Source organism: Triturus cristatus, chromosome 9 (genome assembly GCF_964204655.1).
Source record: "Triturus cristatus chromosome 9, aTriCri1.1, whole genome shotgun sequence".
In the NCBI taxonomy this organism is placed as follows: Eukaryota; Metazoa; Chordata; class Amphibia; order Caudata; family Salamandridae; genus Triturus; species Triturus cristatus.
The window spans coordinates 741,526,369-741,552,925 of record NC_140592.1 but is presented as its reverse complement, the minus strand read 5'-3'; the positions used below and the strand labels follow the sequence as shown (position 1 = coordinate 741,552,925).

Sequence of the window (26,557 nt, the reverse complement as noted above, 5' to 3'; positions counted from 1 at the left end):
AAGTGCAAACATCCAAGCCCAACACCAGATGGCGATCTATGCTTAGTGTGTGATCTGCAGCTCATATGCCTCGAACAAAATGAACAATTGTTACTTACCTGTAAACAGGTGGTTCTCCAGTATTGGTGTCTTTCATAGATTCACATGCTTGAATATTCCCCGTCGTCGGAGTGGGAGTCCCACGGTAAATAAAATAGCAATATATACATATATATATGTAGTAAAATATATACATAAGTAATCATATAATTAGTGCATATAGGTGTAAAACACACATAGTGTACCTATAAGAGAAAAACTCCATAGGAATACAATGGAGAGAGACAAAAGACCTTTGTAGTCTATCTCTGTCATTATGTAAGTCCGAACTCCAGCCAATCAGGCGTCAGCCCCTCTCTAGAACCTTCTCCTCAGAGCTTCTCACCTCAGATTTTCGTAGCACAAGAGTGACTGTAAAGTGCATGAGGAGAAGAGAGCCTCTGAAGGGAGGAGGGAGGGTCGCATGTGAATCTATGAAAGACACCAATACTGGAGAACCACCTGTTTACAGGTAAGTAACAATTGTTCTTCTCCAGTATTAGGGTGTCTTTCATAGATTCACATGCTTGAATATAGAATAGCTAGCAGTAACAATCACCATTGTTTCCATGCCAAATAGATTCAACATATATAGATAATCAATCTTCTTATGCATAAAAACAGTATTGAACAACTGTAACATTGTAAATGCATAATATATATGGAAACAATATGGAGGCGGGAGGAAGAGGCTCACCTTACTTAAAAAGATTGCGCAGCACTGCCTGTCCCACCGCAGCATCCTCCTCGCTTAAAGTTGCTAAGCAGTAGTGCTTAGTAAACGTGTGTCTGGTCGACCACGTAGCTGCTCTGCAGATGTGTTGCAAAGATACTCCAGCAAATAAGGCAGTAGATGATGACACTGCCCTAGTGGAGTGTGCCCTCACTGGAGACTGCAGAGGTTTATTTGCCCTTTGGTGGCAGAAGACAATAGCTGCCGAGATCCAGCGTGCAATCGTTGGTTTAGTAACCTGACGTCCTTTATGACAGCGTCCATAAGCTATAAAAAGTTGATCGGATTTCCTGAAAGAAGCTGTCTTACTGATGTAGAACTTAAGACACCGCTTGACGTCCAAAGAATGTAATCTTTGTTCTGCAGGTGTCTGAGGATTGGCAAAAAAGGTCTTTAATATTACTGGCTCATTAATGTGAAAGTCAGTAGGCACCTTGGGTAGAAATGATGGATTGGTGCGTAACACTGCAGCATCCGGTTTGAACTGCAGGAACGGAGGTTTGATGGTAAAAGCATGGATGTCACTGACCCGACGAGAAGACGTTAGTGCCAGAAGTAGAGCTACTTTCCAAGTGAGATATTTTAGGTCGGCCTTGTGAATGGGCTCAAACGGAGGTCTCATCAATTGTGCCAACACAACGTTGAGGTGCCACAACGGAGGAGGACGCCGAACTGGCGGAAATTTCCGGAATAGGCCCTTAAAGAATTGGCGGATTATTCTTGAGGAACAAAGGGAACTTGATCCATCTTGCCGGAAACGGGAAATGGCTGCTAGAAAAACCCTTAGGGTTGCATGCGACAGTCCAGAACTGGCTAGGTGCAAGAAGAATGGTAGCAATTGCTCTGCCGTGGAATGTATCGGATGAACTCCGTTAGCAGCACACCAATGGCAGAATCGTTTCCATTTAAACTTGTACGTTCTGATTGTAGAAGGTGCTCTAGCCTGGGCCAAAATATCCCTACAATCCTGGGGGATGTCTAGGTGGGCGAACTCATGGTGTTCAGGTTCCATGCTGATAAGCTCAGTGAGGAGGGATTTGGATGACAAATTCTCCCTTCGCTCATGGTAAGCAGATCCGTCCGATGTTGCAGGAGGATTGGCTGGCATTGGGACAGGAGGAGCAGTTCTGAGAACCACGCTTGCCGTGGCCAGCGCGGGGCTATTAGGATCAGGTGGCAAGGCTGTCTCCTCATCTTTCAAAGAACCCGAGGTATGAGGGGTATTGGAGGAAAGGCGTACGCAAATAGATTGCACCAGTTTATCAAAAGGGCATTCCCTTGTGATTGCTTGTGGGGATGCCAGCTTGCGTAATTTCGGCATTTCCGGTTCTCCGGCGTGGCAAAGAGATCGAGTTGCGGACGGCCCCATAGTTGGAATATCCTCTCTAGAGTGGGTTGGTGTAACTCCCACTCGTGGGTCGACGAGGAGGACCTGCTCAGGGAATCCGCTAGGACATTGGATACTCCTGGCAGGTGGACTGCCGTAAGCAAGATCTGATGACTGAGAGACCAGTCCCAAATTCTTTGAGCTAGCCTGGAGAGACTTGGGGATCTTGTTCCGCCCTGTTTGTTGACATAGTGCATACAGGTTGTGTTGTCTGTCTGTATTAGCACTGACTCTCCTTGGAGCAAAGGCAGAAACGATTTTAGAGCCAGAAAAATCGCCATGAGCTCCAACCTGTTGATGTGCCAAGATCTTTGATGTGTGGACCATCTTCCCTTCACAGAGAGATCCTCCAAATGAGCGCCCCATCCTTCCAATGAGGCGTCTGTTGTGAGTGTTCTGTCCGGTGGCAGCGACAGAAAGGACATGCCTTCCGTCAAGTTGGCTGGAATTGCCCACCATGCGAGTGCTGACTTTATCTGATCTGTGACACATATCATGTCGTGGAAAGATCCCGTTACCTGACGCCACTGAGCATCCAGAGCTTCCTGGATAGGACGTGTCCTCAGCCGGCAATGAGGGATCAAGGCAATGGATGATGACGCCATCCCCAGAAATGATTTTAATAGTCTCACAGAAACTGACTCTCTTGATCTGATCAGAGCCACCAGTCGCAGCATCTTTTTGAGACGCTCCTGGGAGAGGAATGCCTTCGCCGACACAGTCTCCAGAGTTGCGCCCAGGAAATCTCTTTGTTGGTACGGATGAAGTTGGGATTTTTCCACATTTACGGACAGGCCTAAAGAGCGAAACACGTTCTGGCACAGAAGAGTGTGTTGTCGCAGGTGAGTGCTTGACTGAGATTTCAGGAGAAAATCGTCCAGGTATGGAAATATTTGCACTCCCTGGAGGCGCAAATACGCTATTACTGGAGCCAGTACCTTCGTGAACACTCGAGGGGCTGAGCGCAGGCCAAATGGTAACACCTTGAATTGGTAATCGTGTTGACCCACTCGAAAACGCAGGAACTTTCGATGCCGCTGTAAAATAGGGATATGAAAATAGGCATCCTGGAGATCTATAGTCGCCAGAAAATCTTCCTGCAAGAGTAAGCGCAAGATGTCTACCAGCGTCATCATACGGAAGGATTGGCTCTTTATATATTTGTTTAGTGCTCTTAGATCGAGGATGGGCCTCCACTCTCCGTTTTTCTTTGTGATCAAAAAGAACCGGGAATAAAAACCTTTTCCCTTCTGAGACACTGGTACCAGTTCTATAGCTCCTTTTTGCCTTAAAAGTCGGACTTGATGCAACAGTTCTTTCATGTGAGCTGGTGGCGGTCCGGAGGGTGGAGTGGGAGGAGGGAATTTGGTGAATTCTAAGGCGTGTCCCTTCTTCACAATGTCCAAAACCCAACGGTCCTTTGAGATGGAGGACCATTGGGAAAAGAACAGAGAGATTCGACCTCCAACCTTGTCTGTCCGGGAAGAGTCACTGTCTCTTTGATGCGGATCCTCTGTATGAGGATTTTCCTCTATATGACTTGGAGGTTTGCTGCCGTGATGTTTGCTGTTGCTGTCCATAAGAGTAACGGTTGGACCCTTGATTGTAAGGTTTGTATTGTTTATTGTCTTTTCGAAAACTTGAGGAGGTGCCGCGTCCGCGTGCACCACGAAAATTACTCCGCTGAAATTGAAGGTTTCCTAGTGATCTAGCTGTTTCAGTGTCTTTCTTTATGGACTGTAGAGCTTCATCGACGTGGCTCCCAAATAAAGACTCGCCGTCATATGCCATGTTTAAGATCATAGACTGAACCTCCTGACGAAAGGATGTAGATTTTAACCATCCTTGCCTACGCAGAACAGCCGCTCCGGCAAGCTGACGGAAACCCATGCAGGCGATGTCCACTGCACAATCGATTATTTCCGCCGATGCCGCTTCTCCCTCTTGGAGCAACTTCATTGCCTCCAGTTTAGATGGCTCTGGTAACTCCTGAACCACATCCGAGATATCAGCCCAAACTTGTCTGTCATATCGTCCCAGGATGGCCAAGGCATTAGCTGCTCTAACCACCGTAGAGGCCATAGAAGAGAATTTACGCCCTATGGCATCCATCCGACGTCCGTCACGATCCGGAGGCGAGGTGATAGAAGATGCCGGATTTTTCGCCTTACGTTGCGCTGCCTGCGTAACGACCGACTCAGGTTTAGCCTGACCCGTGAGGCATGCTGGGGTTCCTATCGGTGCCTTATATTTCTTTTCCAATCGAGGCACCTGAGCTGGCAAGGTATTCGGTGTCTGCATTAATTTCTTGCCTTCTTCCCAGATAAACTCAACTATGGGAATAGCATGAGTCTGTTTGTAGGGTTGATTCTTGAAATCATAAAGGAAGCAATCTTCCTCCCTGCGCTCCGTTGTTAACTTAAAACGGTGTGATGCCCTTTCCATCAGTTGGTGAAAATTGGCTATGTCCACTGGAGGTGAATCCCCTGTTACTATTTGTGAGGGGGATGGTGTTTGTGCCTGGTAATTGTCCCACTCCGCCATATCATCATCATTGTCATCTACATCCCCATCATCATCTGGGATTTCACCCTCTTCTGGGTCCTGAGGGCCTTCCTCTACAGGCTCATAATGAGGCAACACCCTTTCCGGAACCTGTCGTGGAGGTACAGGCGGCATCTGTGGAGCAGGATTTACAATAGGTACCGGTGGAATAATTGCTGGAATCACCGGGGTTGACGGAACCTCTGAACGTTGAGGGGATAGAGGGAACCGTTGGTTGTAGTCGTCCAACATGCGTTGGAGATTAGTAATGAGCGACAGAGGAAGAGTCGCCGTTTTATGCTTCGGAGGGGCCTGGTGTATAAATACCGGATCCTCATCCTCACTACTGACATCCTGGCACTTAATAACCAAGTCGGATGGACTTTGTGCCGTTCCGAAAGACTCCGGTAACCCCTCGGATTCCTGATCCGAATCTGTAGCAAATAATGGTGAGGGAGGCTGTGCAACTCCCAAAGGAATATTATGTTCCTGGCTCTCCAAGCCCACAGTAGGAGGTAATGGTGTCCAAGAAACTCCTTCCCTTCTTGTTTTCTGGGTAGTCGCCACACCGCGTATTCGTACCCTTACGAATGTCTGTGGGGATGTACTCGTCGACGGAGCCGTCGTCGAAGGAATGATGGTCGACGGAATTATCGTCGACGACGTCTGTGGCAACAAGATTGCCGTCGTCGGATTCGCCGTCGACGAGGTCGCCGTCGACGAGGTCGCCGTCGACGGAGCCGCCGTCGACGGAGCCACCGTCGACGGAGCCGCTGCCGACGGAGCCGTCGTCGAGGTCTTCGTAGACAAGGCTTTCGTCGACGGAACCACCGTCGACAGTGTCGTCGTCGGGATCTTCTTTTTCTTCGCCGACGGAATGGGCGTCGACGAGCTCGACGACGTCTTCGTCGACGACACAGTCTTCGTCGACGGAACCTTTACCTTCTTCGTCGACGTCGAAGTAATGGGCACAACAGAAGTCACTGCCCTTGAAGAAGTGATGGTAATCGTCGACGAGGATAACGTCGACATAACGCTCGTCGATGACGAAGCAGCTGACGTCGTCGTCGGGGTCACCGTCGACGAGGTAGAAACAGCAGATCTCGTCGTCGGGAGCATCGTCGACGAGGCTGACAAAGTTTTCCCCGAGGAATAGGAAGTAGACGCCTCAGCAGCCTGAGAACAGTGTCCCATAGGCGACAAAGCAGTAGGTGAAACCACAAAGGTGGCAGTTGTCAGAGGCAAAGCCAGCTTCTTTTTCTTCAGGAAAGGAGATGGTAACTCCTGCACACTACTGCGCTTAGAGGCTGGTTGAGAACGACCAGAAAAGAGACTTTCCACATCAGAGGGAGAGTTATCCTTGTCCTTCAGTCTCTGTAGCCATAAAAGCAGGCGGCCTTCTCTGTCCTTTAGAGTTTTTGTAGAAAAAGTTCTACAAAACTTACATTTTGCCACCTCATGGTCAGGATATAAACAGTAAATACACTTACTGTGTGGGTCCTCAGAGAACAAACGCAGTTTTCCACATGAAGAGCATGGTCTAAACAAAGATTTCTTACTAGAAGACATCCTCACTGACAAAAACTGAGCAGAGCTCAGGGAGACTCCCTGTCACACGACGTGCGGTAGAAAATCTGAGGTGAGAAGCTCTGAGGAGAAGGTTCTAGAGAGGGGCTGACGCCTGATTGGCTGGAGTTCGGACTTACATAATGACAGAGATAGACTACAAAGGTCTTTTGTCTCTCTCCATTGTATTCCTATGGAGTTTTTCTCTTATAGGTACACTATGTGTGTTTTACACCTATATGCACTAATTATATGATTACTTATGTATATATTTTACTACATATATATATGTATATATTGCTATTTTATTTACCGTGGGACTCCCACTCCGACGACGGGGAATATTCAAGCATGTGAATCTATGAAAGACACCCTAATACTGGAGAAAGTTAATTACCAGTAGGATTAGATGTGCAGCTTAAATAATTTTCTGGATTCACATGCTGTAGGAAGCTGGCTCTGTATATACTATGTCAAACTGAGGTATAGTGTGCACAGAGTCCAGTGGATACCCAAAGGTAGGCAGGGGTAAAGTTAGATAGCACTTCACTCTCTATTTGTGGTAGTGTGGTCGAGCAGTAAGGCAGTATCAGAGGACAGTGTTAAACATTTGTTGTACACAGTCAGCAAATTAATTCACACACTCAAAGACTGAACTTCAGACCAATTGTTTTTGTATAAAAATATTCTTTAAGTTATTTTATTTTCTAGAATCAAGCAAGCCTGATTCAGGTAAGTGATAAGTACTTTGCAGTAAATATACAGTTGTAATACAGTTTGGATTTGTAATAGTAAATGCACTTTGTTTTGAATTACAGTATGGTTTCAGAGAAATGCAATAATTTGTAAATGCAGTACATATACTTGAATGGGTTTTTCAGTAAAATTACAGGCAAGTTACTTTTGAGTTTATTTTTCTTACTCAGAGTAGTATACCTGGATACTACTCTGGGCAATTTCCTGTAAACAGGTCAGTAAAATTGTTTTTGTTAGGTAGTGCAATTTTAAAGAATTTCTTTAGGTGTTCAAACTCCACCCTTAAAACATTTTCCAAGAAAAATGGTCAATGTTATCCTATGGAGGAAAATAGTGTTATTGGTTTTTAGGTAAGTATTTGGTAGTGGGAGTTGAGGTTCTGGGTCAAGGATGCACTCTTGTTACACCCTCAGCGGCACTAGGGCGGCCGGGTGCAGAGTTATCCCCCATGTTATCCAATGGGGGATAGTGGGCCTCCGGTTGGTGGCTGATGACGAGCAGGCCACTGGGTTGTGGGAGCAAAGCTCCTGGACTTAAGCTCAGGGCAAATGGGGGTTTAGGCCAGCACAAAAGTTGCACCCTCAGCGGCACTGGGGTGGTCGGGTGCAGAGTGATGTTTTGGCGTCGGAAGCCCTGTAGCTTTCAATGGGGAGTCTCCGGTTTGCAAAAGCACTGCAGGCTTGGGGTCGAAGGTCTTCTGGGTGCGACCACCACTTCGAAAGGTAAGTTGGGGGTTGGTTAGGCACTGTCTGTTTGGCCACCCAAGGTCGTGGGGTGTCGGGTGCAGGGGGTGCCTTTTGGAGTCGGATCTTCTTACCAGCTCCTGGTTGCAGTTGGGGGGACCTTCCGGATTTAGGCTGCAGGCGTCGGTTGGAGGCTTGAGGCAGGTCAGGGGTCGCCGGATCTTGGGTTAGGATCGCCGGGGGGACCTCCTCGTGGTGTTTGCCCACTCGAGCTCGGGCCGTGGACGGCGCTTGCAGAGTGGTGCAGATTCGCGGTGTCCAACCGGAGCCAGAGCTTGCAGATGAACATATCCGGTGTTCACGGGAGACACAGTCTTTGTGGTTGAAGGCAGGCAGGTCCTCCGGGGTTTTTGAGGTTGCTGGCTGCAGGACACACTGGGATTTCGCAGAAGGTTCGAGGTGGTGACAGGCCGGTAGGGCTGGGGCCCAGTCAGTGGGCATCTTCCTCTTGTTAGCTTCTGCTAGGCTGTTCGGTCCTTCTTTTCTTGTAGTTTCTTCTTGTCTAAGGAAGCAAGGTTCAGGGGTGCCCCTAAATACTAGATTTAGGGGCGTTACAGGTAGGAAAAACGTTGAGACCAATGGGTCACTTCCCTGAGGAGAGGACACCCCTTATTATGCCACCCTCCAGTGGGAGGGGGACATAAGCCTTTCCCTGGCTGGCTGAGTCCCCCATCTGCAAAATGGCGGGGACTGAGAGTTGTGCTTCACCTCGCCTCCCCCACCTAAGGGTGGAGTTGGCAGAGGTGGGCACACCTTCTGGGCTATGCTAATTTTTCCCGCATGTCTTCCCGCCAAAAAGGAGGGGAGACAGGAAGGGGGCCTGCTCCTGATAGCAGGAGAGGCTGGGGGGTCGCGTTACAAAAGCAGCAAGGCCTTAGAAACTCACAGATGGTTCTTCCTGGCCTGGGGAAGGTGTGGCCACCTCTGCCCAGGAAAAGGCTTCGCTTCTGGGCTCAGAGAGCGAAGGCTCCCACCCCAGGGGTCCAGAAAGATTGTGCTACTTACCCAGTAAGCACCTGTTCTTGGCATGTAGAAAAGAGCCTCTGCTGAGAGGAGTCTTAAGTGCTCTCTTGGATTTCGCCACATCAGTGTCTTTTTTCATCTTTTCTAAAGCCTCATCAACTTGAGGTCCAAAAAGATGTTGCTTGTCAAAAGGAGCATTTGAAATAGACTGCTGGACTTCTGGTTTAAAACCTGAAATTCGAAGCCAGGCATGCCGATGTAAGAGAATGCTGGTGTTAACTTCTCTCGCTGCAATGTTAGCAGCATCAAGAGCACATCTAATAGAAGATTTAGAAATGAGTTCCCCTTCTTGAACTAGCTCTTGTGCTCATTTCTTGTGCTCTTCTAGGAGGTGCTGAAGTAGGTCTTCCGTCTCATCCCAGTGTGCTCTGTCGTATCTAGCTAGTAGGCCTTGTGTGTTGGCAATGTGCCAGTGATTAGCGGCTTGAGCAGCTACCCTTTTACAAGAAGATTCAAAAAGTTTAGATTCTTTATCTGGGGGAGGTGCATCCCCAGAGGTCTGTGAGTTCGCTCTTTTACAAGTGTTTGGAACTACTAAGGAATCTGGAGGGACCTGTCCTTTAATAAAAACAGGATCAGAAAGTGATGGTTTATATTTTTTATCAACCCTGGGTGTTAAAATATGTGCATGAACATGGTCCTTAAAAACTCATCTGCATTTCTCATCTTGCCTTTTAACATAGGGAGACTCAGACTAACTCTTTGTGAAGACCCTAGTGTTTCAAATAAAAATCATCATCTAAGGCCTCTTTATGCAGTGTAACCCCATGATATGCTGCAGCTCTGGAAATTAGAACTAGATAGGATACCCTATCATCTAGAGGTGAAGGCTTTGCAGCGCATAAGTCTGGATCATTATCCATGGGTAGATTAATATTATAATCATCCCATGATCTGTTGGCAAAGGAACATTGTCATGATTGTCATCATTATCTGCATCTCTTAAATCAGGCTGTGTATGAGGAGACCCCTGTGGTGTTATGTATAATGGAAAAACCAAAGGAAATGATGGACGGAGTGTTGAACATTGCAAGCACTCACCCCCAGTCAACTGATCTGGGTTTAATCCATCACCGTTCTTTAGCCCACTCTGCCAACCCAGTTCAGACATGGCCATATGCAAATCAGTCTGACCCTGTGCCTCATGGGAACAGTCCAGCCCGAACTGCCAAGCCATGTCTTCCCTGGACCGGAAACAAGCTTCCTAGGACCGGTTTCTGGCATTTCAGCCGTCTTCAGCCAGGCTTGTTTGAATCCAGTGGCAAAGTGAGCAAGGGACTCACGTCTGAGCATACCCTGCCAACTTATGGCGAACAAAGCAAAAACCAAAGGAAATGATGGACGGAGTGTTGAACATTGCAAGCACTCACCCCCAGTCCCTTGCTCACTTTGCCACTGGAATCAAGCAAGCCTGGCTGAAGACATCTGAAATGACAGAAACCGGTCCTAGGAAGCTTGTTTCCGGTCCAGGGAAGACATGGCTTGGCAGTTCGGGCTGGACTGTTCCCATGAGGCACAGGGTCAGACTGATTTGCATGTGGCCATGTCTGAACTGGGGTGGCAGAGTGGGCTAAAGAACGGTGATGGATTAAACCCAGATCAGTTGACTGGGGGTGAGTGCTTGCAATGTTCAACACTCCGTCCATCATTTCCTTTGGTTTTTGCTTTGTTCGCCATAAGTTGGCAGGGTATGCTCAGACGTGAGTCCCTTGCTCACTTTGCCACTGGAATCAAGCAAGCCTGGCTGAAGACGGCTGAAATGCCAGAAACCGGTCCTAGGAAGCTTGTTTCCGGTCCAGGGAAGACATGGCTTGGCAGTTCGGGCTGGACTGTTCCCATGAGGCACAGGGTCAGACTGATTTGCATGTGGCCATGTCTGAACTGGGGTGGCAGAGTGGGCTAAAGAACGGTGATGGATTAAACCCAGATCAGTTGACTGGGGGTGAGTGCTTGCAATGTTCAACACTCCGTCCATCATTTCCTTTGGTTTTTGTTATGTATAATGGATCTGAGCCTGGCAGTATTGAGAAAGGTGAAGATGGTGGAGGTGGTGGAGAGGATGGCAAAGTAGGATGGATAGGCCTTGTAGCAATGCCCTTCTTTTTAAGAGGGATCTTGTATCCAGTGTCCTCTGAAGTGACTTTCCTCTTGGAAGGAGTTTGGCTAAAATATGTTCAGTGTCTGGATTGATGTAAAGCTTTTTCTGTTTTGGTTCTAGTCTGTCCTTCTTAATGTCCAAGATTGGTTCCGAGGATTCTGAAAGTTCTTCTTTAGATTTCGGTGCCAAAATCTTCAATGCCGAACCGGACTTGTCCTACTTGTCTTTGGAAGAAGGAGGTTTCGGCTCCAAACCAGATTGGTCTCTCGGAGCGGAATGTTTTGGGTCCGGAGACGATCTGTCTTGTCTCCAGGGCCGGACTGAGAACCGAAACCGGCCCTGGCACACTGCTCGGTCAGCACCCCTGGAGGTGAGAAGGGGTGCGGCTGAGCTGTTTGTTAGGGCCGGTTTTGACCAATTTTGTTACAGGGAGCCGATATTGCGGACCCTGGTTACAAAAACAGCCCCCAGGGGCCGAAAACTGGCCCCCACGCTGGTGGCCCACCAGGGAAACGCCCAGTGCCCCCTACGGCCAGTCCGGCCCTGCTCGGCTCGATCCAGAGCCAGAAGGCTTGACCACTTGTTTCAGTGTCAGGCTCGAGGGCGGGGCATCAGAAACATCGTCTCGTGTTGACTAAGGCCCGAAGGCAGAGGTGGTGCCGAAGCCTTTTGTTTGGTGGAAGCTAGTTTATGGGGTGCGGAGGTATTAGTACTCACAATACCCTGTCCCGCTGGAATGTCTTCGGACTCTAACTCTATCTCAAGGTCGGAATCCGATTCAGGGACCGAGTAGGCCTCTTCTTCCGCAGCTGTTCAGACTCTTCTCCAAGGATATTTGGAGTCTGTTGAGTGCCTTGGAGATGCATTTCTCGACGATCTCAAAGAGTATTTATTTACCTGAACGACCAACAGGCTTCGCAGTCTTCTTCTTTGGGCTTTGGTGATAAGCACAAGTTGCTGACCTGGTATAGATCGGTGCGAGGGTACTTGGTGTGGCACAGAGGACAGAACTGAAACGGAGTCCGTTCCATCGGCAGCGGGGTGGATCGACGCAGCTAGGCCCCAAGGCCGTCCACGATGTTTTCAACCGAAGATGAGACTTTCCGATCTAAAGGATACGAGGAGAGAGGGAAACATGTACGATAACAATACTGTCGAGGGTACAGTGGATTGCGCACCAATGGGAACCCGAAGGACGGTTTCGAACCGAAGCACAGCAATACATGTCCGAACCCAATGGCAGAAAGAAAAAACAATCTAACAATGGAGTCGATGCCCATGTGCACTATCACTGAAAGGAGGAGTCACCTTACCTCGTGACTTGGAAAGACTTCTTTGAAGAAAAACAACTTGCAAACATCCGAACCCAACACTAGATGGCAGGAGTATGCAAAGTATGTGTATCTGCAGCACACATGCCTCAAACACATGTCTTGTGGTGGTAGGCTGGTGTGTACCAGCCAGGGAACCCACCACAGGCTTGTTGATTTTCAGGGGGCATCTCTAAGATGCTCTCTGAGTGCATGGTATAATAAATCCCACACTGGCATCAATGTGGGTTTATTATGCTGAGGAGTTTGCTACCAAAATTCCCAGAATGCAGTAAGCCCCTCACCAACATGTACCAACCCCTTTACATCTAGTCTGCAAAACCCTCAGCTCAACCCTGGGTAGCTTTGGCAATTGAGCAGCAAGATTTACACAGAGGAACAAGTGTTAAGCATTTAAACAGTAACAAAACAATTGAAGAAGAAATCAACATAGCACTCGAGAAATACGACACTCATTTTATAAAAATAGACTGCTTTTATAAGAATACTAGAACAAAAAAGCCACCGGAGGGTTACGATGATGTAGATTTTAGACATAATAAAGCAATTTTGCTCAACCGCGAACAAGTCATGGCAAAGTCAATGAATTGAACACTTGAAAACATTTTCAAAGAAAATTCAGTTAAGTGTCCATGCAGTAGGTTAGAAGTACTTGGGGTAACCAACCCCAGCAGGAAGCTAATCAAGGGGACCAGCAAGGTTCTCAACAACCGTTATCATCACAGAAGAAGGAGTTCTAGGCACTTTATCCAAGTTGCAATGGATTCCTATGGCGTGGTCCTGATGGCGCTCAAAGCTTGCTGTAGATGCTATCCTATCCGGTCATCAGGGGTCATCCTGCAGGGACTCCTCGGTCCACGAAGATGGTAGGGGGGGTCCTGGTTGCCTGGGTCGATGCCCCATGAGGTCGCCCCCTGTCTGGCTGTAGGCCAGTCCCCACTGAATTCAGAATAAGGAGCCCAGTCTCTTTCCTTATTTTCTATGTTTCTTTCTCTACGCTTCCTGGTGCAGGTTCTCAAGTTTTGCTCTTAGGCGAATGCCCTCATAGTCTTTTAGGGATGTTTTTTTTACTTTCTTTGACAAAATTCGCACTCTCAGACACACACACACAGGATCTGATAAAAAATGAAGGCATTTTGAGAAAATGAACACCACTTTTGATGTAAAAGTGGGTGAAGAGTGTTCATCTTAAAAGATGTCGAATGAATAAAAAAAAAAACTTTTGTGACAAAAAGTGAAGAAAGAACTAGGTAAAGAATCCCAGACTGTGTGTAGGAATTCTTCTTAGCATAAGCCGAAAAAAGAGTTGAAGCTGTGAGGCCAAATGCCAGTACAGTAATGTAGTGGGCTGGCCCCACGTGTTCAGGAGACATAGTAGACGTAGCCAAGTTGAGTTTCATGTAGTTTATTAAGTCTTTAGGAAGTATTTACAGCAAGCCCCACCAGGAGCCGCCTGCTAGCTGCTCAGCCCATCTTCCAACTGACAACACTCACACCAGTCACCCAAGCATTCCACTCGTCAATCACACCAACAATCTACACAGAACACTCACACTGGCTGAGCAGCTAGGAACAAGGGGAAAGGGAACATTACAGCATAACATGAGAATACTACAAGTAAGTATATGCCAGGAAGGGGAGCTGCTGGCTTCTTAAAGTAATAGTGCATTGCTTCCTTGCAGTCCTTGAAATCTTGACCCGGCAGGTGGCTTTTTTTCTTTTTTTCTCTCTCTCTGATGTGCCTAAAAGGCTTTTTAGAATTAAACCCAAATGACCACATGTCAGATGCTGCAATGTAGTTACATTCTTCAATTAGATGTCATTTTAAGGCACAGAAAAGTTCAGTAAAAAGCAGGCCTGTCATCTTTTTTTTGATGACAGTAACACCAATTTTATGGACATTGAATTGGTTACCTCGATCTAAAGGCGGACTTTAAATACTTGAAGAAGTGTGTTCCAGGATCCCCGCAAATGCACAAGAATATTCTATGTTTAGGACATTCATTGAGTATCCTAAGATGCAGAACTAGCCAACTTAACAACTCAGGTGGACTCGCTCACCTCAGCAGTAAGGACCCTCGTCACTTGTAAACAACAATCAAACCTCTCAAGTTCAAAATCATTCATAAGAGCAGCAACAAAACTGAAACCTACTAGTCGACATCAGGTACGTTCAATCCAGTCTCCTGTCTTTCAGGACATTATTAAATTCACATTTTATGTTGTCACCCCACTGAAAAATGTCCTGAATTTGCAATGCGTCCTGAGAAAAAAGCACAACTATATCTTCCTACGTTATAGAATACCCTTAGATAATAATTACAAATTCATCATTAACGCTCACTGCCCAAAACATAACCATTAGTGCAAACAACTATTCTGCTTTGGAAACAGTTATGATGAATCAGAGACAACAAACCAGACATGCAATTTGCAAAGTTATTCACCTCGTTCTCTGGTTAAAGAATGGGGTACTGATTGAACAGCAAGCACCGTCATGGTAGGTGTCCAACAGAGCTTGACGATCACCCGAGTCATAGACGGAGTAATATCTGCAAGGAATACAGCACGGACAAAATTAATCTCCAAGATGCATAAAAGCTTCTCTCACACACGGATATCTTGCAGAAGTAACAATTACTGTCTGACCTATATCTAATATAATGCCATTTACCTCTTCCCATCATTAACACATTTTCCCCATCCCTTTATTCTCAACTATTACGTCCCACTGGACTCTTTCACCACAAGCTGTTTTACCCTCCTATTTCTCCACAAACCTCTACAGACACAACAATCTCTTTTCTCTTTACTTATCCTGGCCTTTCATGGCTTTCAACAGCACTTCTCAGTTACTGCTTATGATCTTGTTACACCTTACCCTCTTGATCCATTCTCCTTCCAACTATTTATCACTTAAGCCCCTTCCTCCTCTCCTGATTTCTCTTTCAACCAACGCCTGATGATACTCAATCTCTTGGATTATAACATTTATCGATTAGGTTTTATACATTTTCTTTTTCAAGATCTGTGTAAGTTGTAATTATTTTTTACTTAGCTGTATGTAAATTGGGTTGAGGATGCTTGTAAGAATTCATAAATGAATAAACAAACAACAGTGCTACACTCAACATAAGTGATCTCCTACATAGACACATTGACTTCGATGGATTTAGGACCGATTTTAAGAGCACATAAGGGTGCTACAGGACTTGTGAAATGCCATCTCACAACCATCACTCTACCCTCACCACAAGCTCTAATCACATTATGTCACAATCAGGGATGCACTTACTGATGCAGGAACCGCAGCACTAGAACTTTAATGGCATCGGATCCAAAGTAACTTCCCTGCAAATAAGATACAGAAGAAACAAAAAGTTATTTGCCTCTAACAAGAGTTTCCAAATGGGCAGGTTTGTACATTTTCATCCTTAGAATATTCCTGATGGAGGAGGCTCGAGAAGGCATTTTGCTAAAAAGACTCAATGAAGATGCGAAAGGGTGGGGTTGGGGAAGGGGGTGGGGGGTCTAAGGCTGCAAAATAAAACAAGCATTTGCAATGCAATAGGTCTCGCATTTGCGAGAGTTTGAGATATTGGCATTGGAAATGACACTGCCTTTTATATATGTGTTTTGAAAACCTGCAAGGGGTGCAAGCTTTCAGGTTTTTAAAACACAAATAAAAGGCTTTGTTATTTACAATGCCAATAGCTGTCTAAAAAACTCAAATACCTTATATGTGCACATTCTCGAAACAACCAACCCTATCAGGATTTGCTGCATTACGATTAATACACAGCCGCGTTAAAAATGAAATAAGTCCAGATGCCTTCTGGATACTGCCAATGTAACATGCATTCGCTTAGCTGACCAGAGCTCTTTCAAATGTGACTCGTTTTATAAACAGCAATCGCTAGAAAAACAGAATTTTACAAGTCATCCTACAGTATGTACCCACCCATGGGTCTGCCCATATAAATCAGTCTCAAAGAGATCACTAGGGGAGGCTCTGAAGCATGGCAATCTACAACCGCTTTATGTACCGTGTATGAAACCACCCAAGAGAACTGAAGTGACAACATTAAACATGCATATCAAAAGACGTTATACCGCACAAATAAAAAGACTGCTAACAATTCCAATTACATTTTACATGGTTGGGCTTTGTTGTAAATGCGTGACTTTTTTCAGTTAAATATTTCAATCATTTTCAAACTGCCTAAACTGAAACTGGACTTTGAGATGTTTTAATTAGGAAACTAGATATAATAAAATGTCTGATTGACTTTGTTATGCTGCTAATACTTAACCTAAGGAAGCAGCTTTCTGATACAATGTTAGATGTGTTTTGCTATATTGTGAATAATCATGATCATTCAGAATATTTTTTTTAATTTTTTTTTAAGACCTTCAAACAGAAACATACCACAATCTGGTGCTTAATGAGCTTTTATAAAAGAACAATCGCGTAAAGGTCAGACACAAGCCAGATGGTGGGCTTATAATAGGTAATAACGAATTACTAAATCAGAGAGGAATAAGTTTGACAATACCTATTCTGCAGTGCTTGGGCCTGCATTAAATGAAGGAGTGGTCTCTCAAATACATTTCCGTTTGTGATTAATTAAATGATACTGACAGAACAGACAATGAGAACTGTACTGTTTGAAGAAACGATTCTGGCTCTCAGCAGGCGCAGACGGTGAATGCAATTAGTTTTCAGTGAACAAATATTCAGTATGACATGGTTGGTGGCAGGCCCCTGGTTGTATGAAATACTGTAAAAAGCAGCGTAACCTACTTTGAATGGACGCAACGTTGCGTGCAATAAGCAAATGCCAATATCTAAAATGTAAATGCGGATTGTTTTTAAAGGGCTGGTAGGGGTAGGATGAAACCACTTTTTTGTTTGCTTTTGTTAAAGAAAACTCGGCCCAAAGACTCTTTAGTGAAACTTCAGGGATCGAAAAAAAATAATAATAATTTCAGCGATTACCAAACAAAAACAATAAAGAAAGAAAAAAAGAAACAAACAAAGCGCATGGGGTTATTCCAATACTTAACTCCATCGGAGTACCTGCAGGCAACAACTTTCTGGTGTTGTGTGCTGGTCTGAGGCAAGCTCAGCAGCTGATCACCATGGCTCTTGCAGCAAGAGGTGATCCCGGGAGAGGCTGAGCCCGGCTGATGATGAAGGGGCAGTCTCCTTAACCCAGCAGCGGGGGAGGTGGGAGGGAGGTGCGAAGTGGTGGGAGGGCACCCTACGGAGAAATGCAGCGTCCAAGCTGCAAGCAAAACATAGCGGAAGAGTCTACACCGGGCGACCGATGAACTCCTTAACCTGGCAGCAGGGGTGGGAGGAGAGTTCCATAGGCAGCTTGTGTTTGGTGGTGGGAGGGAGGGCAGCCTACGGGGAGATGGAGCTTTAAAGTTGAAAGCACGGCGCTTAGGAAATGGGCGCCACGCTGAATAATGTGAAGTTAATTAAGACAAGCCCGGCGGAGCGCGGCGCGCGCGCTTGGCGGGGGTGGGGGAGCGCATTCCAGGCGAGGGAGCGGACCCTTTGAAGTGCGATGCCAAACGGATTGCATGGCGGCACGATGCGCGTGATTGTGCGCGTGCTAGCCATGCAATCCGCTTTTTGGGAGCACTTTTAAAACCCCCTTACAATAGTCTCGCCTTGCGATCGCTTACGCGATAGCAGGGCGAGACCTAAAAATGTGGAGGTTTGATCCTGAGTTCCTGAGACACTATTGTACAACTATTCGCTTCAGAAAATGAGTTGCATGTCCTGGAATCAATATGCTGACCTAGGTGTCAGATAACCCAATGCCTTGCCTTTAGAAAATAAAAGGTAAAATAGAAAAAGAACAGTTGGAGAAAGGATATCAAAAACAAAATTACAATAAAGTTGAGGTAAAGAAAAGCTACAGCAGTAAAAAATAAGCTGGAAGAAAAACATGGTGGCAAGAGAAGAAAAAGTAATCAATTATAGAAAAAGCTAAAAAGACCTTAAGAGGCCTACAGTAATTTCTACATTACTTTGCAACAGGACTTAAAAACCTAAAATGATGCACAAGTCCTTTCAGAGTCCACCTGTTTCATCAAGTCTTCACAAAATTACATCTCATCCTAATGTACAAAAACAGAACAGGTTAAAAATGTTGAGATCTGCCCTCGGACAGCTAAAACAAAGCCAACTATGATTTTCCAGCAGAAAATGATGAATTAGTTAAAAGATACCATTCAATAATTTAAATAAATTTCATGCGGTACAGTGCAGACATATACCCTTGCTCACCAGTGGCATTATATCTTACTCACCTTCGAAGGTGGGAGCGTCGTGGGAGTTTCTACATCAAAGGAAATGCGAGGGGTTAGATCATGGCCATCCTGAGGAAAAATGAAAGTAGGAAATAAAGAGCAAGGTATAGAGTGCATGTGAAGAAGGAATATAAGACTGTGGTGAAAAATACATGGTTAGAAATCAAACAATCCCACTGGAAGCACACCTGTCAGAGCTGTGACTACAAAGCTCATAGTTTAGAAGAAAAAATCTCTTACCAGACGCAACAGCTTCGAAAAGCGTTTCCGGATTGCACTGCCGTACACCGCATCAAGATAAGTAAATAAATAAAAAAAAGACGAGAGATAAAAGTGAGTTTTCAAATCGGGTCAGGAAGAGATTGCCGCAAGCACAGCCTAAAGAGTCTACCTCGCCCCTCTTCCCTCAGCAACATGTAATATGGCAAAGAGGATCAATGGGTAGGGTGAATACTTGTGGAGAATATGCTGCTGTGAAATGTCCTGAAAGGATCAACATAGCCTATGCCCTACACACATCTAATTGCACAGGATACATGTGTATTTGTGTGGGTAGGAAAATCAACCAGTTAGCACGAAATTGAAAAAGGGAACATAGTGAGGGGTTACTGGGAGCACAGAGGCTATGAATTCACAGAACATTTTTTATGTCCTGAAGGGACCTCTTATGATAAAGAATCATACAAAGCCCAACAGCAAGGCAAAAGGTCATAACCCTTGCTGTATTTAATAGCTAACATTTTAGTAGAAAAAGTGTAGCGTAGATTTATTTGGGAATTCCATGACTTTCACTCAAGAGGCCACAGCAATCTTCTAGCACCTCCTATGTTTAGTGGTATGAACATCGGTTGAAGGCAGGCTCTCCAAACCAGAAAAAAGAAAATAGAAGTACTGTGGTGAGAAGTACAAACAAGTTAATTTACAGCACTGGGTTAGGAGCACGAAGAGGCTACTCTGACCAATCAGCTGGGCAGCAGTGGTTAACTTATGCTCTATTGTATTTCACTATCTTCCCAGTACCGAGCACTGCACGCTGCCTCTTTGAAAACTGAAGCACTAATGGCACCCTATAGAGACTCCACAGTATGAGGAGGAAGGAAATGGGTAGATTAGGAGCCCTCTGAATGCTCAAGTACAAGAGAGGGTGCAAAGGAGGTGGTGGAAACACATTTTCACCCTACTCTAGGAAAATCCATAAAGAGAGCAGGCAATCTCTCAAATGGGACAAAAGTGCTATTGGTTTTAGCTTGTGGTATATAGGAGATGAAGAATTATTTCCCTAAAAGGTAAGCTTTAATGATATGAGAGAATAATTAAGGGGTGATTCCGCCAAGTGCAAGCCATCAGTTTGTCTGAGCCCCACAGAAGCATTTGGATAGGCACAAAAAAAAAAAAATAGTGGTGAAGGGATGAATCATGGAGAAAGGATGGGCCTAGATAGAACTGCGCAGGAATTCTACACGTGCTGGCACAGTATCCTCTGGTTTGTGGCACCCATTAAGAAAAGATGAGCAGTACAACAGGGCACTGGAATAAGGCGGTCCTCCACCTTTCATACTTACCTGTAGCATACTCACCCACAGCGCTCAACGAGATAACCTGGACACAAGATCTGTCTCATTCAAACAGCGGGAAAAAAGAAATACATAGAAAAATACCCAACTAGTGGGGAGAGAGCTCAGCCACAGCAGAAAAACTAGTCAGGGCTGGTTGAGTAGGATAACATCAGACTTCAACATTCACTCAAGCTCTGACACATCAGTGCTGCAACCACAACTCTCCAACCCAAAAAAGTCTGTAGTCTGCACAGCAGGAGTAGAAAGATCAAATGATTTGGTTTAGCCAGAAGTATTTGGGTACCATGAAAAAGAGAAACAATGAAAAGGGAGAAGGGAACAAGAGACGCAAGTAAGCCTAAGACGAACGGCTCCATTTCCATTCTTGTAAGTAGACACTTGGGAGTATATACCACCTCATAATGCAGGACACGGAGGCTGCTAATGGATTACTCTTGTACAAATTGATGAGAACCAATACAACAACCTGACAGTCTTATGTTGAAAAGGGTTTGTGCCATTAGCGATCAGTTATTTGGTTAATCAACGTGCTACTTCAAAGGCATGAAGCAGACAGCCTACACTTTCAGTGTTAGTACCAAATTACAGTATTCAACCACTGGCAAACCCAGCTGGACTTTCAGGGAAAAATCAATCATCTAGAGAGTAAGGCTGAGGGGGTGGTATGATGGAGAAATCAGACAATGGAAAACACAGGAAAACGATGTGGAGTGACAGACGACATGTTGATTGATTGCAGGAAAGAGAAGCAAAGTTCAATTGCCCACAAACTGAATTCTTGGAGCACAGGGGAAAGTTGAAGTCAGGAATAGAATTCTCTCTTTCACAGCACAGGAGCGTGTGAACAAAATTGCCCTACTCTGCCTTTAAGATGCCCTTCCCTTTCCAGTACTGTGCACGTGAAGTGTACAGGCAATTACTTCCATTTATGTGGAAGAGTCTTAAAGTCCTTCCAAAAGACAAAAATAGAAGAATTCATAATAACCAAGGCATTCTGCACAAGGATTGGAAAAATAGGAAAAAAAGAAGAAAAAAAAATACTAGGAGTTCTGACCATCCCAAGTATAACGGACATATAAATCCAGGAATTCATACCTGCAATGGAATACACAGATATAGGTCCCAAAAACCTAACTGGAAAACAGACCACCCTAGGCAAGGACCATGAATGTAAGAGTAGATACTAAGACAACCCCATACATGGGACGTGAATAGTGGAAATAAAAAACGAAGTTAAAGCCATCACAAACATGGCCAGGGGATACAAAACTAAATTCAGACAATTCTGTGTTTGGCTTTTAAAGTTAATAGGGAGTTCATATCACCCTGGGTATTCTCAAGCATGTAGCCACGAAACAAAGCCAGGAATTCACATCATCTAGAGTATCCAAAGATAGGGACCATAAACACAAAGCAGATAAATAGACCATTGTGAACTTTTGCAGGTCCTGGATACAAAACAATGTGTTTTAGGCCACCCCAGGCATTAAGAGCCCTGAGCGGCAGACCGAAGGACAAGAAATTCAAACAATCCCAGGCATTTCTAGGACAACACACTCACTACTAGGAAAACAGACTAATAAAGGCTACCTAGTTATGGGCCATCGATACAAATTTCACGATTCAGACTTTACTGGAGACTCCCAGACAGATGCCATGAATACTAAACATATAATTCTGAACAGCATACTCATCTATTAGCTGATGATACAAAGCAAATAGAGACTACATCTGAGATTCCTCTTTTAAAAAAACAACAACAAAAAACAATACATTTTAAGGAATGAAACTCATTTCAGGCATTCCCATTTACAGGTATCCTAATCAATCGGGGCAGGAAAACGCCCACCGTTCACCTCCCCTCAGAAGTCAACCCGCACAGATCTCCTGGGCTAGAAACACTGCTCCTTCCGGAGAGACATTCGGTCACACTATAACCACAAAACAGATGAAGATAGGTGATGCACAACTCCCACATGACCTTTTGTGGAGACCTTTCAAACACTAGTAGTTTGCCAGCCTGGAGCTTGTCTGACTCTCTGCTGATACTGCTGTAGTTCACGGTGTCGCAGACTGACCTGATGTATGTGGACCTGTCTAGGAATGTGTCGCACAGGGGGTTCCGCTCCAACCACAATTCTTGCAGTTTCGTGCCTTTCAAATGATCCAGCTCTCGCTCAGACATCAACTAAAGAGAACAAGCAAAGGAGGTGGATTAGAAGATCCAGGAAAAGCCAAGGTCAACACTAGTGAACCAGAAGAATGGAGCCAGGGGCCAAAGGATGCATGTAGCACTTACCATGTTGCCAGACAGATTAATGTGTTTCAGGAGAGGAGCCTTCTGCGGAAGCTCTTTCAAGACTTCCAAACTATGTAACTTGTTATTGCTCAGATCAAGCGCAAGCAGCTGTGAGACCAAATGATAGAGAAAGATTAACTTCAGGTCCTTCTACTGAAGCCCACATGGACAGCAATATCACATGAATTGGCCGCTTATGAGCCATTTAGAGACATACAGTAAACCCGTTGCTCATGAGACCTTTGCACATGGTGCAACAGACTGAGGATTAGACACATATGCACCCCAGGACGTATTTAAAAAAAAAAAAAAACAACACCTTCACACAATATGAACTACAACAATCCCACGAACTAGCACACTGTGTTTAACCTAGGGGTGACCACATACGGATGAAAAGTAGAAATAGTAAATGTGTCTAGGGAAATAGAGACAGGTGGACTAAGGGGCCAGTGCCTCTGCTGGATATGTACATTTAAGAAATAGAAGAAAGATACAGTGGACCAAGTTTCAGAAAAAAAAACACAACTGCATGTTGACAGGTAAACTGCTTGTATAAAAACTACATACTACTGCTTCTTGGGCAAGTCAATCTAAATAAACCTTTGCCACCCTGCACGGTTCGTTTTTTATGGTGGTGGTGAGGGGGGGGGGGGGGGGGGGAGGGTGCATGACCAATGTTTATTCCGTAAGTGGACTCACACTGCAAGCTGAAGAGAAGAGTTACTCCTTTAAACAATACGGTCACAAAATAGCCTGGTTCAGTTGAAATGAGCTACATCAAAAGTGAGGCATGCAACAAGAAGGGTGGCTACTGCTCTTCTTATTGAACTAGGACGTGAATGGAGGTATCAACAACAAATATAGTGCAGGGGTACATGCTTTTTCACCTGCACTCCTTGCAGGAAGCCTGCTCTTTGTCATTCGCCTCCAATGGTCTATGCAGTCTGTACATAAGGATTATGTTACTTACCCAGTAAGCATCTGTTCTTGGCATGTAGAGCTGTAGATTCACATGCTTTGCATACTCCTGCCATCTAGTACTGCGTCCAGATGTTTGCAAGTTGTTTTTCTTCGATGAAGTCTTTCCAGTCACGAGGTAAGGTGACTCCTCCTTTTGGTGATAGTGCGCATGGGCATCAACACCATTGTTAGATTGTTTTCCCGCAAGAGGGTGAGGATAGAATAATTGAGTGTAGAATATAGAGGTCCATGCTTATGAATGTAAATCGTAAGAACTGCAACAACTATAGGTGTCCGGGGAGGCGGGTTGGCGCATGTGAATCTACAGCTCTACATGCCAAGAACAGATGCTTACTAGGTAAGTAACATAATCCGTTCGAAGCATATTGTAGGAAGCTAGCTCTGTAAATACTATACCAAAATGAGGTATAGTGTGCACAGAGTCCAGTGGAACCCCAAAGGTAGGCAGAAGTAAAAGTAGATAGCACCTTACTCTCTATTTGTAGTAGTGTGAGCAAGCAGTAAGGCTTTATCAGAGGGTAGTGTTAAGCATTTGTTGTACACACTCAGTCAGCAAATGATGTTACAAACTCAAAGACTGAACTCAGACCAATGTTTGTATGAAAAAATATTATTTAGTTATATTTATTTCTTAGAACCAAGCAAGCCTGGCACATGTAAGTGATTTATACTTTTACAATACAGTTTGAATTGCAGTTGTATATATACTTTGGGTTGGTTACAGAAGAATTACGGAAAATGCAATACCTTGAAATATTGTACATATACTTTATGACTTTTCAATAGCAGGTCATGTCTATTACTTTGCAGATTACTTTTCTTACACAGTGTAGGATACCTGGATACTGCACTGGGACATTTCCTGTAAACAGGTAAGTAAATGCGTTTTGGTTATTTGTACACAGTTGTATAGACTTTTATAGATTTTATAGATTTTCCAACTCCACACTTGAAAACCTTTTCATAGAAAAACAGTCAATGTTATCCTATGGGAGCAAGGAAAATGTTACTTACCCAGGAAGCATTTGTTCTTGGCATGTAGAGCTGTAGATTCACATGCTTTGCATACTCCTGCCATCTAGTGATGGGTCTGAATGTTTGCAAGTTGTTTTTCTTCGAAGAAGACTTTCGAGTCACAAGGTAAGGTGACTCCTCCTTTCGGTGATAGTGAGCATGGGCATCGACTCCGTTGTAAGATTGTTTTCCCGCAGACGGTGAGAATGGAGTTAGTAAGAGTAGAATAGAGATGTCCATGCGTATGTATATATGTATGAAATTGCAACAGGTACAGGTACCTGCGGAGGCGGGTGGATGCATGTGAATCTACAGCTCTACATGCCAAGACTAGATGCCTACTGGGCAAGTAACATTTTCCGTTTGAGGCTTGTGAGCTGTAGATAACATACTTTGCATAGAATCTACAGCAATATTCTCCCAAAGCGGTGGTTAACCTGTAGCTGTTGCAGTTGTCTGAAAGAGTGTTCCAAGTACTGCCTGGCCTACATTAGCTTGCTGTCAATAGTGCTTTGGGTATGTGTGCACTGTAGGCCATGTTGCAGCTTTGCAGATGACAGCTATGGGGATGTTACCTAAGAAAGCCATAGAAGCCCCTAGTTTGTGGGTGGTATGCGCTCTAGGGGGTATTGGTTAAGTCCTCTTTGCTTTTGCATAGCATGCTTGGATACATTTAACAATCCACCGAGCAATACCAGATTTAGAAATAGGATTGTATTTGTGTGGTGGAGCAAAAGCCCCAAATAGTTGTTTAGTTTTTCAAAAAGGTTTTGTCCTTTCTACGCAATACAATAAGGCTCTTCTAACAACAGTGTGTAGAGCCCATTCTGCCCCTGACTCTGGTTGAGGAAAGAACACCGGCAACTCAACCGATTGATTAATGTGAAAAGCAGATACTACTTTAGGTAGGAATTTGGGGTTAGTGCGAAGAACCACTTTGTCTTTGTGGAGTTGGAAAAATGGTTCTTCTATGGTTAGTGCCCGAAGCTCACCCACTCTCCTCAGTGATGTGATAGCAATGAGGAAAGCAACTTTCCAAGTGAGAAATTGCAGTTCACATTTATACAATGGCTCGAAGGGTGGACCCATTAGTCTGGTAAGGACAATGTTAAGATTCCACGCTGGAGCACGTGGAAGTCTTGGGGGAATTACTTTTTTTAGTCCTTCCATAAAAGCCTTGATAACAGGTACTCTGAAAAGTGACAGAGGCTTTCTATTTTGAAGAATGCAGCTATTGCAAGATGTAAGCGCATGGATGCGTAAGCCAACCCAGACTGCTGCAAGTGTAGTAAATAACAAATTATATGTTGAATGGAAGCATCTAACGGGTTGATATGGTTGCTATTGCAGTATATAACAAACCGCTTCCATTTACCTGCGTAGCAAGCCCTTGTAGTAGGCCTTCTGGCCTCTTTAATGATCTTTATACAGTCTGGTGGAAGGGTCAGATAACCAAACTCTGACTTCAGGAGCCAGGTCGCTAGGTTGAGTTCTTTGGGATCTGGGTGTATGTCTCCATGGCTCTGTGTGAGGAGACTGGGTGTGAGATGTAGTTTTTGGTAAGGAACTACTGAGAGCTCCAACAGGGTAGTGAACCAAGGTTGACGGCCCCATGGGGAAGCTACTAGGATTAGTGTGAGGGATGTTTGCCTGAGCTTCTGAACCACTAGTGGAATGAGTGGGAGAGGTGGAAAAGCATAGGCAAATATCCCGGACCAATTCATCCATAGTGCATTGCCTTTGGATGATGGGTGTGGATACCTGGAGGCGAAGTTTGGGCATTTTGCGTTTTCGTGTGTGGCAAACAGTTCTATCTGTGGAAATCTCAACATCTGAAAGAATGGAAGGAGAACTTGAGGGTGAAGTTCCCATTTGTGAATCTGTTGTCTTTGCCTGCTGAGAAGGTCTGCGATTTGGTTGTTTACTCCTGGAAGGTGTTCTGCTAGGAGATAAATATTGTGACGTATGATCCTCTTCCAAATGACTAGTGCAAAGCATGACAGTTGGGGAGAGTGTGTACCCCCCTGTTTTCGTATGTAGTACATGGCTGGCTTGTTGTCGGTGCGGACTAGGACAGCTTTGCCTGCAATGTGAGTC

At 44.9% G+C, this 26,557-nt stretch overlaps 1 protein-coding gene across 5 annotated transcripts in view; it reads right to left on the bottom strand.

Annotated features, from left to right (window-relative positions):
• LOC146798697 (nuclear RNA export factor 1-like) overlaps positions 1–26,557 on the bottom strand; it is an 801,269-nt gene that overhangs the window by 398,224 nt on the left and 376,488 nt on the right. For all 5 annotated transcript variants that reach the window (XM_085626008.1, XM_085626009.1, XM_085626012.1 and 2 more), the window contains exons 9-14: positions 22,463–22,570; positions 22,242–22,351; positions 18,827–18,863; positions 18,587–18,655; positions 15,555–15,610; positions 14,707–14,811 (exon numbers count right to left, since the gene is read on the bottom strand). In XM_085626008.1, the coding sequence (XP_085482134.1) occupies positions 14,707–14,811; positions 15,555–15,610; positions 18,587–18,655; positions 18,827–18,863; positions 22,242–22,351; positions 22,463–22,570 (485 nt within the window). The remainder of the gene's footprint in view (positions 1–14,706; positions 14,812–15,554; positions 15,611–18,586; positions 18,656–18,826; positions 18,864–22,241; positions 22,352–22,462; positions 22,571–26,557) is intronic.